Source organism: Eumetopias jubatus, unplaced genomic scaffold, assembly GCF_037043125.1.
Source record: "Eumetopias jubatus isolate StellerSeaLion01/CBP00866 unplaced genomic scaffold, mEumJub1_p1.0 scaffold_17, whole genome shotgun sequence".
Taxonomy (NCBI): Eukaryota; Metazoa; Chordata; class Mammalia; order Carnivora; family Otariidae; genus Eumetopias; species Eumetopias jubatus.
In genome coordinates, this window is record NW_028274823.1 from 43292919 (window position 1) to 43309505 (window position 16587).

Genomic DNA, 16587 nt, shown 5'->3' on the forward strand with positions numbered 1-16587 from the left:
AAGACTGTTGAATCACAGATCTGTACTTCTGAAACAAATAACGCAACATATTTTAAGAAAAAAGAAAAAGAAGAAGATAGCAGGAGAGGAAGAATGAAGGGGAGTAAGTCAGAGGGGGAGACGAACCATGAGAGATGATGGACTCTGAAAAACAAACTGAGGGTTCCAAATTCGGTTTTCATAAAGCACTGTCGGTTGTCCTCAAGAAAGATTTTGCCAATTTACATTTCCAATAGTTCATGAGAGTGGCTGTTCCCCTTTATGTTCTCTATCAATTACTCAGGAGAAAAATCATGTACTGTTATTATTTTGTGTACCCTCAATTACTAATAAGTAAATTTTTTTCATACATTCATTAGCCATTTTTATTTCTTCTTTGGGGACTTCCTGTTCATATCTATGGCCCATTTATACTACAGATATTTGTCTTTTGTTTATTGCATTATTTTCTGACAAAATGCAACTTTTTTTTTCTGGTTTTTCACTTGCCTTTTAATTTGGTATATGGTGATTTTTATGTATAGTTCCTGTTGCTGCATTTTGTTTAACCTACCAATCTTTACATTCCAAATAAGTTTTCTTATATTTTCTTCTACTACTGTTTCTTTCTTAAAAAAAAAAAAAAATTGAATCTCTAATGCATCTGGAATTTATTTTGGCATAAATATGAAGTATAAATTTAATTCTATTTTGTTTTCAAATTGTTAACTAGCTATTTCAAACCTTATCTGCTCTTCTTTTCAAAAGGAAAAAGCTTGCTTTATTTCTTAATTATAAATAAAATATATTTACTATAAAATATTATACAGTAAAAGAAAAGAGTAGCAATAGATGAAATATGATTGGCCAATGTTCTAATATAATGGGTATAATGGGTACTATAATGGGTACTTCATTATATTATTCTCTATTTACTAAGTTTGAAGTTTTTACTAAATGTGTAAAAAATAAATGCAGATTCACACATGTACAAAATTCAAACTAAAGGCATAAAGAAAAAAACACACGTAGCCATTGCTAGTATTTTAATATCTGTATTTCCAAATTTTTCATGTATACACATACTCACCTACCTGCTTTATTAAAATGGGATCCTATTATACATGAAATTTTATAATCTACTTTTTAAACTAAATAGTAACATCACATATGTCTTTCTGGGCTAGTGAACATTCATATCTTTGGTGGCGAATATCTTTGTGTGTCCACCCAGACCACAAATGACCCTCTCATCTGTTCCCTGACCCTCTGAAACAAGCTCAGGCATTCCTATTCTACTTTGCCACCCTGTCCCCGAGGCCATAGTTGATTGAATCAAATTCAGTCTGGGCAATCAGATATTCTTTGCTGGGAATTTGGAAATGGACTGGTCTCTTAAAAGGAAAAGGAAAATCAGGAGCTACAGAGTAAGCATCTTCTGCTGCCTTCCATTTGGTTGAAAAGCAGAAAAAGTCTGCACTGAGTGAATAAAGCAGACAGCTGGAGAAGCTGCCCGGGACTCACAAAGCATTTCAGCTCCTGGTTCTTAAGTACCCCTGAACCCATCAGCACTCTTACCCTATGTACCATGAGATACTCCTGTGTACTTCAAATATATGCCCCTTAATTGGTTAAGTTAACCAGAGAAGAGTTCTAGTTCAGTTCACTAAAAGCCCTCTGTGCCCAAGTTTAAATATAATTTGTTAATACATTCCACACGTTGCCAAAACCTTGTGTGCATGCATTTTCAAACTGGTGATTTTGTATTATCATTTGAAACAAAGTTATTCCATCCTCAAACTTGAGTCTCTTATTCCTTCAAGACTGGAGACTTTGAGTGGTTGCTTGATCTGTATTTTATTCTTCATTCGTTCATTCACAAAGAAAGTACTACGAGGGCAGGCACAGTGTTGTGTAATGAGGATACAGGGCTGAACAATCTTAGCAGAATGCTTGTATTCACAGAATTTATAATCTATGGAGAAAATTAGTTAATTAGCAAGCAAGCGAATAAGCTAGATAATCCTGATTGTGTTAAGTGGCACGAATGGACCTCAAAGAGCGAATCTGATAACGATTATGTATGTGTGAGGCCCCCCTGAGGATATGACATTGAAGCTGAGAAATGAAGGAGACATCCATGCGGGGACCTGTAGGGGGGAGCACTCTAGGCAGAGGAAACATGTAAACTTAAGATCCCAAGGCAGGAAAAAGATTGGCAAAATCAAGTAACAGAAAGGAGTCGTGTGCAGATTAGACCAGTAGGCCTGAAGGAGACTGGTACTGAGACAATTTCTAATACATTTCTATATTTGAATCATGAATTAAGGATGTGAATAGATTTCAAACCTCCATACAGACATAACTATGATTTTGCATTAAGTATAATTACAAACGTTGGGATCATTTGCATTACTCTGTGCTTAATTAGTAATGTCACAGAGTACTTTATTATAATTTGTTATATTTTTAAAATATTAGACTTCTGTTAAATACTTTCAGAATATTGCATTGGAATGGCATTTAGTTCTGAATAGCTTCTTTTATGTACCCAATTATTCCTAAGAAGTGTAGTGTATGCCCCTAGTCCACCCTCATTAGGACCTAAACTGTGATCAGTCCTTGCTACAAATTCCCATGCATATTTTGAAAGAATGTGAATTGGGGATTTCTTATTATTTCTCCCCAAAACATCAACTCTGTGATCTCCAGTATTCAACAATGACTACTTGATGATCATTTCTGATTATATCATCTCAATGTTATCTTCAGGAACAAGGAAAACCAGTGCCCAGTATGGAGGTTAATACAGAGAACACCTCAAGAAATACTAAATGAATAGATAAAATGCTAACAGTTTCTGAAAGTAGAATCACTTACTTAGATGAGCCTTCAAAATTGGTACTTTCCCATTTTGAAAAGAATAATTTTGAGGTATTGAGGTGGATGTCAAAACTTAAAAATGATGATTATAAAAGTATGCTGAATGAATGAATGAACAAAGAACAACTATATCTTAATTTCTGGATTCACAAATTTCCAGTATTAACCTAAATACCATAGAATTGTCTAGAGAGAACTAGAATGTCTCTTCTATTAGCCAAATAACTACAACTTTTAGAAGAATATTCATAGTAAGCATGGAGCAGTCTGCTACATCTCCTTCGCAAATGGAATAGCACCTTTGACCTACATTTTATTCCACATGCACTAGACTCATGTTCCCAGCTATGATATAGTGGTCAATAACTATGGTCAGTCTACCACTGACACATGTTTGTCAGATTTCTCAACTGAACAAATATTTGCCATTGTTTGATCCTAACATAAAAGTCAAAAGTCAGACTTACCTCAAATCCTGGTTATAGGCTATTAATGATTAAGGGAGAGAATGTGACAGATCCTATCCTTAGATAACCATTTTGTAGGTAGAATTTGGGGAAGAGGCATTAACTCTTTCAGGTAAAAAAGAATGAGTCACACACCTAACCAATCTCTGGATTAATTCAGCAGGATAAAATAACTCACAAGCCACTAATTAAACTATTTCTGACTGTTACAACAAAAGGATCTCACAATATAATACTGAAATCAAGATATTATACTATTTTATTGAAACATCAATGCCATTTAATTAAATTCATCATAAATTATTAGTAACTCATGCTTTAAAGAAAAATGGCGTCACGGGTCATATTTTAAACATGAACATTCTATGGATGGCTAATAGTCCACACTTTTAAAACTGGTATAAAAACCTGGAAGACACTAATTTACAAAACAGTAACACTGCGACTTGAAAGGGTTAATGCAGCTCCCCTAACATCTGCCTTATAACCAGAGAGACGTTTATTTATCAGAGTACTTTGGCTGGACAAAAATTGTAGAAGTGTCTCCAGATTTCAATTTTTAAAGAACGTTTCCTGAAAGAGATAAGATCTTCACTAAAAAGGTAAAGTAGTAAACCTGGGAATAAATGGATACTTTTCTTTTGCCTCTGTTAATTAGAGAGGACTTTTTAGATCACGAAATTGCTTACAGGAGGTATAAAATCATAACAGAAGAAATCCAAAGATGAATATTCAATTATGATCACCTACTATTTCGAATGTAGTCTATCTTAATCTCTTAAGATGCTCTTCATCTTCGGCTCATAAGCATTAATCATTTACCTAACTATAAATAGGTTAAATGCTTTTTGGTATATTTACCTTTTTTCCTTTGAAGTTGAGGGTACCAGGCTGCTCCAGGACCCCATAATACAAGCACATAATGTTGACCTTGGACCTGTTCCACTGTTAACATAACTTTCCTTTGCTTCTGTCCTCTATAACTGTATAATGCCTCTGGAAAAGAAATATTTCAGCCAGCATTACTTTATCACATAGGACACCTTAGTTTAATGTCCAATGATAAATATAATAGTGATAACCAAATGATACACTACAAAAGTCTGGTATCTTAATTATTTTATAATCTAAAATCAAGACGGTGCCCCAATATTTACCTGTCAGTACAGTGATATCAATAACTCTTACTACTGCGTGGACCAATACGTCTGGCTGCAGCTGCTCCAAATCTACAAATTCTATACTGTTCATTTTCTGGGGCTGCCTCTGAGGAAGATCCCTGAGATAGGAATGTTTTGAAGACACATATGCCAGTAAGTCTCGAAGTACAACATCATTAACTATATTGGAGTCTAAGAAAGAAAGACACACACATGTATGAAAGATGGCAAAATTATATTTTTTTAACAACACAATATTTTCTTAGAAATGTATTTTATGTTGTAAAGTGTGATTAAATGGAAAACATGCTCTCATTTCTAAAAATATGTAACTTTTTCTTAAATGCTTAGGTGCACAAATAAGCTTGCTATTTTTAACCAAGGGAATTAGAATTATTTACCATCTCCAAAACAACTTGCCCTGTTCCCTTCTCTATTTTGTTAATAATATCATTTTTCTACCAATTAACCAAGACCAGTATTTCAGTTATTTCTGTTGACCCCTCCATTACCCTGCTTTACCCAATCAGTCCCCTAATCCCTGCAGTCTGATTTGCTCACACCTTCCCTGACCATCCCAACCACTGCTATTCTTTCTCAAGACTTTTATGTTTCTCACCTGCCATACACTTGAGTCACCTAATGACTCCTTCCCTGAACATGCTTTCCTCTTCCCCACTTCCAAGCCTTGGTCCTCACCACTCTCACTGGCTGCAATGCTTCATCCCCTCTATCTATGCAAATACTACACAGAAAAACAACCACCATAGAGTGGCTCCCAGTGACTTCTTCCTGTAGAGAGCTTTTCTCTCCAGCTTTCATGTGGCATTTGAGCATATGCTACGTTGTAATATTTCTCCTGATGGTTAGATTAGTTGTTTAGTTCTTCGATCCTTGTGTCATTTAGATGTTTTCCTCTATGTTTTAATTATTTGTTTCAATGTTTTCTCATTTTTTGAGATATACTTCACATACAATAAAATGCACACATTTCAAATGGACAGATTGATGAGGCTTGCTGATTACATTTTAATTTCCCTGAAGGTAAGGGAGGTATATTTGAATATATAGTGGATTGTTGACCAAAATAAGATCTTAGCAAAAAGCAGTTAAGTACTTTTTTAGAAGGTTGGGTCTATTTGCTGATTTCAGGAGGAAAAAAACAAATGATTCTTCTTTCCTTCCATTAACATTTTCATCCTAATGTATTTCTTATGCTACACTAAAGCCTCATTATTATTTACTCATCAGGGGACCATCCACTAGGAGCCAGGCATTATGCCAGGTGCTAGGGATACAAAGACGTATCTTGTCATGATACTCACACTGAAGGACTTATCAACCTTGAGATAGTCAGTAACAAACACTGGGCTTAGAGTATAACAGATACATGTAAGCCTTCCCAAGAACACACAGAAACAACTGCCCAGGCAAGTTGGAAGAGGCTTTATTGAAGGAATATTTGAGCTGGGTTTTGGAAAAAAATGTCCTAGTTTTCTAGGTAGTAAATGGAGGACAGGGTATATTTCCAAGTAAAGAGAAAGGGATCTGTACTCCCTTACATATTACAGATGCTTCTGGTAGTCTGATGAAGCATATGAGTATCAGAATAGTATTTTTAAAAAAAAAAGTTTTACTGAGCTATAATTCACATATATAAAATTCACCCTTTTAAAGTGTATAATTTGGGGTATCTGGCTGGCTCAGTTGGTAGCGCACACAACACTAAATCTCAAGGTTGTGAGTTTAAGCCCCATGTTAGGCATGGAGCCTACTTAAAAAAATAAAAATAATAATAATTTTTTTTATTTTTTCCTTTAATTTTTTTATTGTTAAGTTAATCACCATACATTACATCATTAGTTTTTGATGTAGTGTTCCATGATTCATTGTTTGTGCATAACACCCAGTGCTCTATGCATAATGTGCCCTCTTTAATACCCATCACCAGGCTAACCCTTCCTCCTACCCCCCTCCCTTCTAGAACCTTCAGTTTGTTTTTCAGAGTCCATCATCTCTCATGGTTCGTCTCCCCCTCCGATTTACTCCCCTTCATTCTTTCCCTCCTGCTATCTTCTTTTTTTTTCTTAACATATATTGCATTATTTGTTTCAGAGGTACAGATCTGTGATTCAACAGCCTTGCACAATTCACAGTGCTCACCATAGCACATACCCTCCCCAATGTCTATCACCCAGCCACCCCATCCCTCCCACCCCCCACCACTCTAGCAACCATCAGTTTGTTTCCTGAGATTAAGAATTCCTCATATCAGTGAGGTCATATGATACATGTCTTTCTCTGATTGACTTATTTCACTCAGCATAACACCCTAAAAATAAATTTTTTTAAATAAAGTGTATGATTCAGTGTTTTTTAGTATTTCACAATGTTGTGCAACTACTACCATTATCTAATTATAGAGCATTTTCATAACAAAATAGTATTTTTCAATGTATAAAATAAGACTGCAAAACCAACTATATGGAAATACAGCAATCAAATATTTTTCAACAGATAATTTGTGCCTCATTAGTACATTAAATAACAATATATAATAGAGTATGTAATAACTACTGTAATTTCAAAGTAGTGACAGGCATAGATGATATTCAAGTTATCTTCGACAACTATAATATGTGATATGAAAATATATGTGCTCTCCATTGGTGACCAAGCCCCAAGTACTGCTAATATTACTGTGGATTATTGCCTCATGCATACTGGAAGCAGATACTCATTTTCAGTTAGCTATCAGAAAAAGTAAAGACGTAATGCCTTCCCATCCAAGCTCACAGACCCCTTAATGTGGAGGAATCAATTTTCACAGAAGAGAGAGTAGGAAGAACACTTAGGAGGCCAGTGGCCATCCAGCAGGAGACAATGAGTGCTGGGAACCAGGCAAGACTGCATAAAGGGACGAGGGGTGACAGATTTGTGAAACAGTTCAGAGGTGGACTCCAAAAAACAATGAGATGGAGAGGGTACAGAAAAGATGAAAGATGGCATCAAGATTCCTTGCACTGCTCAGCGCATGGATAAAAACAAATGTTTTAAGGTTTTTAGAACCTGATACCTGAAATTCATTCTAGTTAAGATCACTCCATTTCTCCATGACTTTTATGAAGCAAAGGTGGTATCACTAACAAAGCAAGGAGCATAAGAGAAAAGGACAGATGGCATGAAAGCGGGATGAGTGCAAGAGAGGAAGACATAAGACCTGTTAGATTACAGCAAAACCCAACTCCAAGCAGCTCCATCCGGGGCTCCAATTCATCCACCAGACTTCCTGATCCCTCTTTGGCAATATTCCCAGCACGTGTGAAATCAACATTCAAACGGGTTCAAATTCTGACTCTGTCAACAATGAGTTCTGAGAACTCGTACATAACTTGTCTGGGCTTCATTCTTTGTCTATAATGTGGAGCTTTCCATGGAAAATACAAAGATCCCTGATATCCAAGTATTTATTTATCCCTGATTTATAATACAGAAATATGGAATTACTTAGATTCCAATTAAAATCATCTACTTCATGAAAACATTGTATTAACCTTTGATTTATATACTTAATCATTTCAATTTAATAATACTTAAGATAAATTTATGTCCTATCACATGTAATACCTCACTATAATGAGGAAAGAACAGACGTCTTCTCTAAAAGCACAATAGATAAAAAAATAAATAAAAATAAATAGAAGCACAATATATTGATCAGAAGAATGTTTCATGAGCTATAAGTACTTGTAAAAACAAAAACCTAATCAAATTGATTTATTCTTTCAGAAAAACAATTATAATATTCTCAAAGTACCAACTGATAACCATTCCCCTAAATCAAATTAAAAAGACTTAGAATATATGTTAGCTACCAACCTATGAAAAACAGGTCAATATAAATTCCTATATAAGTATAAAAAGAAAGAATTTGAAGTAACCTTTAAAGGTTCTCTAACTAGTTCAAGGTTCTCCTCTTTGTTCTACAAAAAACCTAAAGCTTCCCAGGGGTTCCATGTGATATTCTCCATCTAGAATTAGGTCTTAAGATTTTTCTGAAATGACTGAAACAGATCAGCCTTACTTGAATGTAAATCAGTCTTAAAACCAACTCTACCTACAACATTTATCTCCCCGATCCCTTGCAAAATATTTGCATACCATGTTATTTTCATGATTTCAAAACGTTCCTTATTCTTCTATTGTATTAACATCTATTAACTATGGTGAATTTTACTTACAACTCATTTAGCTCCATGGAAATATGCTCTCCAAGATGCGGCAATTTCAAATACTCCTAACAAAGGATAACACTTACACCTTTTAAAGAAATCCCCAAATTGGAAATTGACTTTTTACATTTTGTTGCTTCCAGTTTCCAGGCTGTTGCTAACCCACGCCCCTCTAAGAAGCACTTCTACTAATCAGACTGCAGCACCCATGCCCTCCTTTTGTCCTTGGCCTTGCAGAATCCAGTTACTGAGGTTTGATCTCACCTTCCCCCACCCTCCTTTGTAATATGGTCACGTTCATTTGTTAGTGGCATTTCTTTGGGGCTTCTCCCTCCACTGCATTTGGTTTACTGTGGATTTGGGAAGCAGTACTGTGATTCTCGGTGAGTCAAAGCTACACAAAAAGATCCACTCAGAGAAGTGTTACTCCCTCCCCCTCAATGCTACCCTATTTCCATTCCCTCCTTCTTTCTGTCCCTTTTCCCACCCACTCTGTAGGTAACTCGTCTCTTTAGTTTCTGTTTTCTTTCCTGCATTTTTTTTGCACAAATGAAATACACATATATTTTATTACTCCCCTCTTTCTTATACAAAGCATGCTATGTATGCTTTGTTGAGCTTTGTGTTTTTCACATAACAGTATATCCTGGAAATCACTCCCTATCAGTTCACAGAGCTCTTTCTCATTCTTTTTCACGGCTGCATAGTATTTCACTGTGGAAATGTACCACAATGTAATCAGTCGTTCTGCTATGCAGGAGCAGTCCGATTTTTCCCAGTGTCTTGCAATTATAAGCACTTCCCTGAATAACCTTGTGCATATGTATTCTCACATTGCTGTAGCTTTTTCTAATATGCGTATATACTTTAAATACTAGGAAATTATTATATTTAAAATATGTCTTACACTCTTCAGACTGGACAGATGAGTAACTCCCAAGATTTAATAACTGACTGGTAAATGTTGATTGTAGTACTGTCTCACCAATCCAATGATCTTCATAAACAGTAACATCTGGAAAGGAGAAAAAAAAAGTTCTTCTGATCATGTCATAAATTCCTTCACACCGTAATTAACTTAGCAATCATAGCAAAATACTATGCATGTCTCTCACATGCCAGGCAACTAAAGTTCAAGTGGGTTAAATGATCTGCCTAAAGACACAAAATAATAAAATAGCAATAACAAAATTGCTTCTGTATATTTGAACAATATCAGTATGGAAGCTCACTACTCCACAAAGAATGGTTTAATGGCTTTTGTTTAAGTAAAAGAAATGTTCTAATGTCTATTTTGAGAAATTAAAAGCAAATCATTTAGAGCCAGGAAGCAAAGTAATGGTTCCAAAGCCGTAGGGCCTAGAAGAGCAAATAATATTTAGTATGCATTTACCCCTTCTGCTATAAACACATATGAATATAAGGCATTCTTAAAGGACTTCAATTATTTTTTCCCTCAAAAGCAATCTTCATCTCCAGATGTCAAAAGTGAAGGATTTGGGAGGTAAGGAACACTTTCCAATAGGAGAGCTCTATAATCTAAGATGCCTAGAGAAGAATCAGAGAGTGGAACTAAATATACCAACAGGTAGAAACAATTCCAAGTAGAGCAAAAACTGTAAGAGACAAAGACATATTGATCCCAGGCAGGATATAATCAGTGCATAAAATGCTAGAGGTATAAAGATATCCTAACAGCAGCAAATTTTTGATATAATAAGAAGGATAAACAAGGATGCACGTATTCCAAGTACTTACTTCCAAATTGATACCCAGACCCTCTCCCCAGCTTCAAACCCATTTACCCATTTATCCACAACTGCAAAACAGACATTCCTGACTGGATATTCCATTGGCTCCCCAAACTCAGCATTGCTCAAACCTGCTCTTCTTCTCATATGACCCATCTCATTTATTGGCACTCTGGAACTCTCCAGGTAAATTCAAATGTGAAGTCATCCCTGGACTTCTACCTCTCCTTCCCCACCTTTGTCTCCAAACCCCCACCCGTTGGCTCTGCCTTTTAAGTCTCCCCATGGCCCTGCCAATACTGTTTGATATCATACATTCCCCTCTCTCCTAACAGGTCCCTTCCCACCTTCAGTCCATGTGTCACCCCGCGCTCCCCCCTCCGCCCCCGTGCTAATGAGTGATTTCTCAAGAACATTAATGCGATCCATTGACTGGTTTAAAAAGCATTCAGCAGCTCCCCACTGCCTGGACAGGAACAGCAAGCACAGCGTTCTAGACTTCTCATCATCTGACCATCAGGATGCCTGCTCTTCAGAAAGAAACAAGTAAGAGATTTCAAGGAGAGGCTTCAGAAAACTAGATTGTAAAACCTAGGTTGGGTTAGTGACTTGCTAATCAGTAGTGATAGGGTGGAGTAGAATTCTTGGCCCAGCCCTTGCCTCCTGGCTCTCCTGATTCCCTCTCACTGATATGCCCTAGAGCCTCTCCTGTTTGTTCTTGAAAATCTGTGGTTTTCCACAGTTCAGTGGCAGGTCCTCTTTGAACTCTGACCAACACTCTCCCTTAGACAGTCCTTACTTACAGCACCTCTTCATGATATTGCTACAAGTATAATGACAAAAGGTCAGCTATGTCACTGAACACAATGTGAGCTGGGATACATCTGCTGCGGAAACACGTTAAGTTTGGGGGTGTATGTCAGTAGACAGTATGAAATATCCAACGTGGAGATATAATAATGTACAATTGGATGCTGTTAATTAAAATGGGATTTTACCCATAAATTTCTATGTAAATACAATTTCAGTATTTAATTAGGACAATGGAAAAGTATAGATTTCACTTTTTTCTATTAAGTTTCCATCTGTCTCAAACAAAAGAAACCTATTCAGAAAATGGTGAATTAGATTACTTTTTTACTAAGGAAATAAGGCAAAACAGAAAAAAAAAAACTAATTTTTTAAAAGGTGCTCATAGAAATAATCTAAATATCCTATAATAGGAAAATGGCTAAGTAAACCAGTCAAGTCACTTGATAGAAGGTTACCTAGTTGCTAACAACTGTATGGACACTAGGAAAAAACACAGGGATAGCAGGCTTGAGTTTCCATCTGCCAGGAAAAGTCTTCCTGTGAGGCTCACCCAGGGACAGTAATGGCCTTGGTAAAATAACCGTGGTCCAGGGCCCCGTCCTCTCCTGATAATCTGGGAATCTGATTTTGTCGGCACCCCAAAAATAGATTTCAGCTCTGCAACATAAGCTCCCATTAAACAAGTTAATGAGACAAACGAAAAACACAACACCATTTTTTAATTTACAATGAGACATTAATTACCACAGAAACAGCATTTGTAGCCGATTCTCATGTAGGCAGCTTTATACCTGGGAAGCCAAATCGTAAGCCAAGGGCTGCTTGGTGAGCACCGAATCAGAATAGAGGGAGCAATATGAACTGACTTAGCAACAAATAAGATGACGTTGCCAGTGGGACGAGCCTCTGCTAACCATGTCGGTTATAATCCCACATATCTCTTTATGAGAGCATGCACCTGAGACTCTTACCTAAGCACCTAAGGAATATTAGGCAAGGCTCTCAGTCCCCCAGCAAACCACTTGGTAGGAACCACCAATGACTGCCTTGATGTCTTCTTTTTCTAAGCTTCTAAGGCTCACCCCCTCTTCTCTACCACGTTCTTTCTTTAGGTAGGTTACTGAGCTTAATTAACTTCCTCCCAGTCTGGGACTCACCCTTAATATCACTGGTGCCTCTGCTCTAATACTGTGTATTTATTTTCAATTAATGAAGAACATGTAAAAAAAAATGTTAGATGTCTTATGTCAGAAAGAAGCAGGACAAAAACTCGATGCTCTTTATGATTACAACTATATAGTAAGAGTATGGGTTCTGGAGTCTAGGTGAGATCCTGGCTTTGCCACTTCCTAGATGTGTGAAACTGGGTACACTGCTTTACTTTTCTGGGTCTCCATTTACTCAAAGTGAAAAATGGGCTAATAATCAGTACCTTCTTTATATAGTTGTTGCAATGAATTGATATACATGTGAAGCGTAAAACAGGGTTGGACACAAAGTAAGTTCCCAATAAATATCAACTATTACATATGTATGTATACACATTTTAAGGAGCAGAGGGAAGATAACTAGAAGGTAACACTCCAAAACTCTACTGGAGGTGATATGAGGTTGCTTTAATATCAGCAGTTTTTCCTTCCCATATTCCCAAATGTGATAGTGTAATTTTAATAATTAAAAACACAATGGAAATTCTCTATCTGTCCCCTCAATAAGAAGGTGATGTGCACAGCATCATTAGGGTTTAAGTAGTAGAAACGCTGTCCTTTGATCATAAGACTGCTAATATAGCTCAAGAAAACACTTAAAAATAAGATATATGTAGCCAAAACCACAAGGAAACAAAGAAAGAGCCTGATGATATGACCTGAATGCTAACATAGTGAATGAAACGGAGAAGCAATCAGGGAAGGCTTCTTCAAGGCCTCCCTCAAGGAGGGACAGAACTAAGAAGGGTTAGAGCAAAGGCCCAGAAATGGCAGGAACACGGGATACTGGGCGATGGTAAGGAGACAAACCTGGATAGGGGAAAGGGATCGATCATGCCGCCTCCCACAGAGGCAAAGGGTATAAGGCTAAAAGTGGGAGGTCAGGGAAGCCTACAGCTTGAAGCTACCACTACCCCATGATGGATCTTACCTGTGAGCAAAATTATATCTCCAGGAAACACTATAAGTGCCCAAAATGCTGCAGCCCTCCACAGAAAGACCTTCTTCTTAATTCCTGACTGGTCCGTTACCACAATTGTTCCTAAAGGCACTTTAGAGCCAGAATTTGGTCCAGATTTTATACTTATTTCTTTCACATGACATGGAGATAATACCATGACTAAACAACTATACTTCTGACTTTTAGAATCACAATTTTGTATTAATGATGTTTTTTTAATCCCCTTAAATTTAGACACATTCCTCTGGTCCATTGTTGCAGTAGGATCTCCTGCATCAGAGACCAACTTAATTTTCTTGGATGGTTGGAGGACTTTAGACAGAGCTTTGGAATGGCCCAACTTGTCTTCAGAGATCCAACTTCTTTTAACAGAACTTTTGTGGAAGGTATTTAGTTGGGAACACAGCATTCCTGAGCTATATGACTCGATACATACATCACTGGGTGGCAGTTTGTCTTCAAAATTGAAAAGAGCTTGAGATCCTCTATTTTCTTCGAGACTTTTCTCAGACTTCATGTGAGTGTCACTACTTTTTGCTTCAGGACAAACAGGACTAAAGAGTTCAAGGGAATGTGCTTGATTTTGTCCACTTTCACATCCTCCTGCGAAGTCATCATTAGGCTGAGTCAAATTATCTTCAAGTATTCTTATTTCCCTATGATTTGCCTTTGGTTCGCTTACAGGCCCTTTATTGATAAAATTCTGTCCTTTAGACTTCCTTTGAGATAAAAAAGCAACCTGGCTGGAGGTCATTATAGTAAGAAATTCAGTATTGGTAGATATTTTAAGGTCTGTGACCTTTCTAACAGCTTCGGACCTTGGCTTATCTTCTGTGTCAGAGGAAAAGAACTCCAGACCCTGGTTTTGTACCTCATGATGCTCTGTTGGCCCACACTTTGTTTCAATTGCTCCCAGCCCTACATTAATCTTTTCCATACTACAGACCAAATCTAGTGTAGCTGCACACTTATGATCTAACTGAAAGAAGTTTTTCTGAAAGTTCTCACCACATGTATTTGACTGATCTTTATGCTGTTCATCTGTAATTTTCTTATTTTCACTGAGAAGATTTTGAAACTTTTCTTCTTCCGTTAAATGCTGAACTTTGCCCTTAAACCCACATATTTGCACATTGGAGCTGGTTCTCTCTCTCACTCCTAAAGGGGGACTCTCCTGAGATTTTACAGTCTGTGTTTCAGAAATACAATCTATAGAGTCTTCTTTCACATGAACAGTTTCACCCATAGAGTTTGTTAAAAAGTGAGCATTCGGAAAATCTAGAGGGCCATTAGCTTCTAGAACTGAATTGTCTTCAAGAGTTTCATGCATGCAGTTTTCATCCCTCAGATGTAAAGAATGTTGGTGGTATAAAAGCTGAATCTTTTTCCAAGGGTTCTCGGTAGACATTAAAGAAGTTGGTTCTGGTGATACTGTCATGTTCAATGGACCAACTGGAGCACCCCAAAAAATGTGGACTTGAGATTCTCCACTCATAGTTTCTGAAAAAAATTAAAATGAGTATTTTGTCACTAGATTTTTTTATACATTGATATTAACTTAATAATATGCCAAAAGCAAATGTTGTATAAACTATGAATCAAAAACATAATTAATAAAGGTTATTTATACTGGTATTCCACTTAACTACAAAATTCAAAAATATATGAGAAATCAAAACTGCCACAAAAATCCTCACATACAGACTCTTTTCAATAAATTAAATGAGATACTTAAAAAAAAAGACTAAAAAAAATAAAGCTAAGTATACTAACATCAAGTGACGTTTAATAAATTTAAATAACGAGTTAGCAGAGAAGGAAAAAGAAAGCACTGGTTTCATTATACTATCGTCACCTTTACTTTTCCTGTTTTCTTTACTCCAGAGATTATCTCAGTACCTTTGAGGCCTCCTTCCTTCAACTGTGAACCCCATTCCCAAGACCAAAATAAAAGGCCCCAACCGGAAGGGAGAGAAAATAAAAACTGAGACTTGAGGCTCTCTCTTCAAGCTGTAGAAGTGACCGTGTCATCGGTGCTCAGGCCCATGTTAGCACAACTAGTGACTCCTATACTTTTCAGTCTTCTCTGCAATACAAATAAAAAGATTAAGAGTAGTCATTCTGTAATATCTGGAGAAAAGGAATCTGTTGTGATTTAAACTTTTTGTCATTAACTGTGGCACCTGACATGAGCACATCTAAGCAAGCATCATATTTACGGAGATTAAAAAGGAAGAATCAGGGAGCACCCTGGGTGGCTCAGTCGTTAGGCGTCTGCCTTCAGCTCAGGTCGTAATCCCAGGGTCCTGAGATTGAGCCCTACGTCGGGCTCCCTGCTCGGGGGGAAGCCTGCTTCTCCCTCTCCCACTCCCCCTGCCTGTGCTCCCTCTCTCGCTGTGTCTCTCTGTCAAATAAATAAATAAAATCTTTAAAAAAAAAATGAAGAATCACACACCTATTTACTCGATAATAACTGACTTTCAAAAGGAATTTATGAACCAGATCTGGTCCTAGAGCTTGCTGAGAGCTTTTTCACAGGGCTTCAGGGACAAAGAGACAGATAAGGCTCTTGGCCTAAACAAAACGAGAGGAAAACAGTGACTGTAAACTAATACTTTGAAAATAATGTACTAAATCCAACAGACTATAAACAGGAAGCGACCATCTGCTGGGGAAGGGAGCTGCTGCAGCTGAGAGCTTTCAAACAAAAGGAACAGCGGCTATACAAGGCAGAGTCAGGCAAAACCGTGGCATGACTAAGGACTTTTGATCAGAGCACAGGGTCCTTTGTAAAAAGGTAAGAAGTTTCTGCATCATGGAAAGTCCATCGGCAGTACAAGAAGTCTGGAAGTACACAGAAAGCGGGAACCATCAGGAAATGACAACTGTCATCTCCAGTCACTCTCATCATCCTTGAGGATTTGCTCCTTGTCACCTCCAAATCTAATAATTTCTCCGATTATAATTCTTGTGATTTCAGTCTCAATGTGGATGATCCTTCCAGTCCCCTGGCCTCTTGGCTCCTTGACCCACTCTCCTTCAGTGACTGTATTCTCCACCTTAACTCAGTTACCTGTTCTTAGAGTCACATACTCTCCCATTATCCATAACTGCACATCCTTCCCTAATTTTT

The 16587-nt window shown here is 37.2% G+C and overlaps 1 protein-coding gene across 4 annotated transcripts in view; it reads right to left on the reverse strand.

Annotated features, from left to right (window-relative positions):
• The window catches only part of SHLD2 (shieldin complex subunit 2), an 82652-nt gene that overhangs the window by 17329 nt on the left and 48736 nt on the right, over nt 1-16587 (reverse strand). For 2 of the 4 annotated variants that reach the window (XM_028098504.2, XM_028098505.2), the window contains exons 3-6: nt 13425-14954; nt 9629-9736; nt 4487-4681; nt 4191-4325 (exon numbers count right to left, since the gene is read on the reverse strand). In XM_028098504.2, coding sequence (XP_027954305.1) covers nt 4191-4325; nt 4487-4681; nt 9629-9736; nt 13425-14949 — 1963 coding nt within the window. In that variant the 5' untranslated portion in view covers nt 14950-14954. Of the gene's footprint in view, nt 1-4190; nt 4326-4486; nt 4682-9628; nt 9737-13424; nt 14955-16587 lie in introns of those variants that run through there. The other 2 variants (XM_088020064.1, XM_028098507.2) reach the window with 2 other exon arrangements.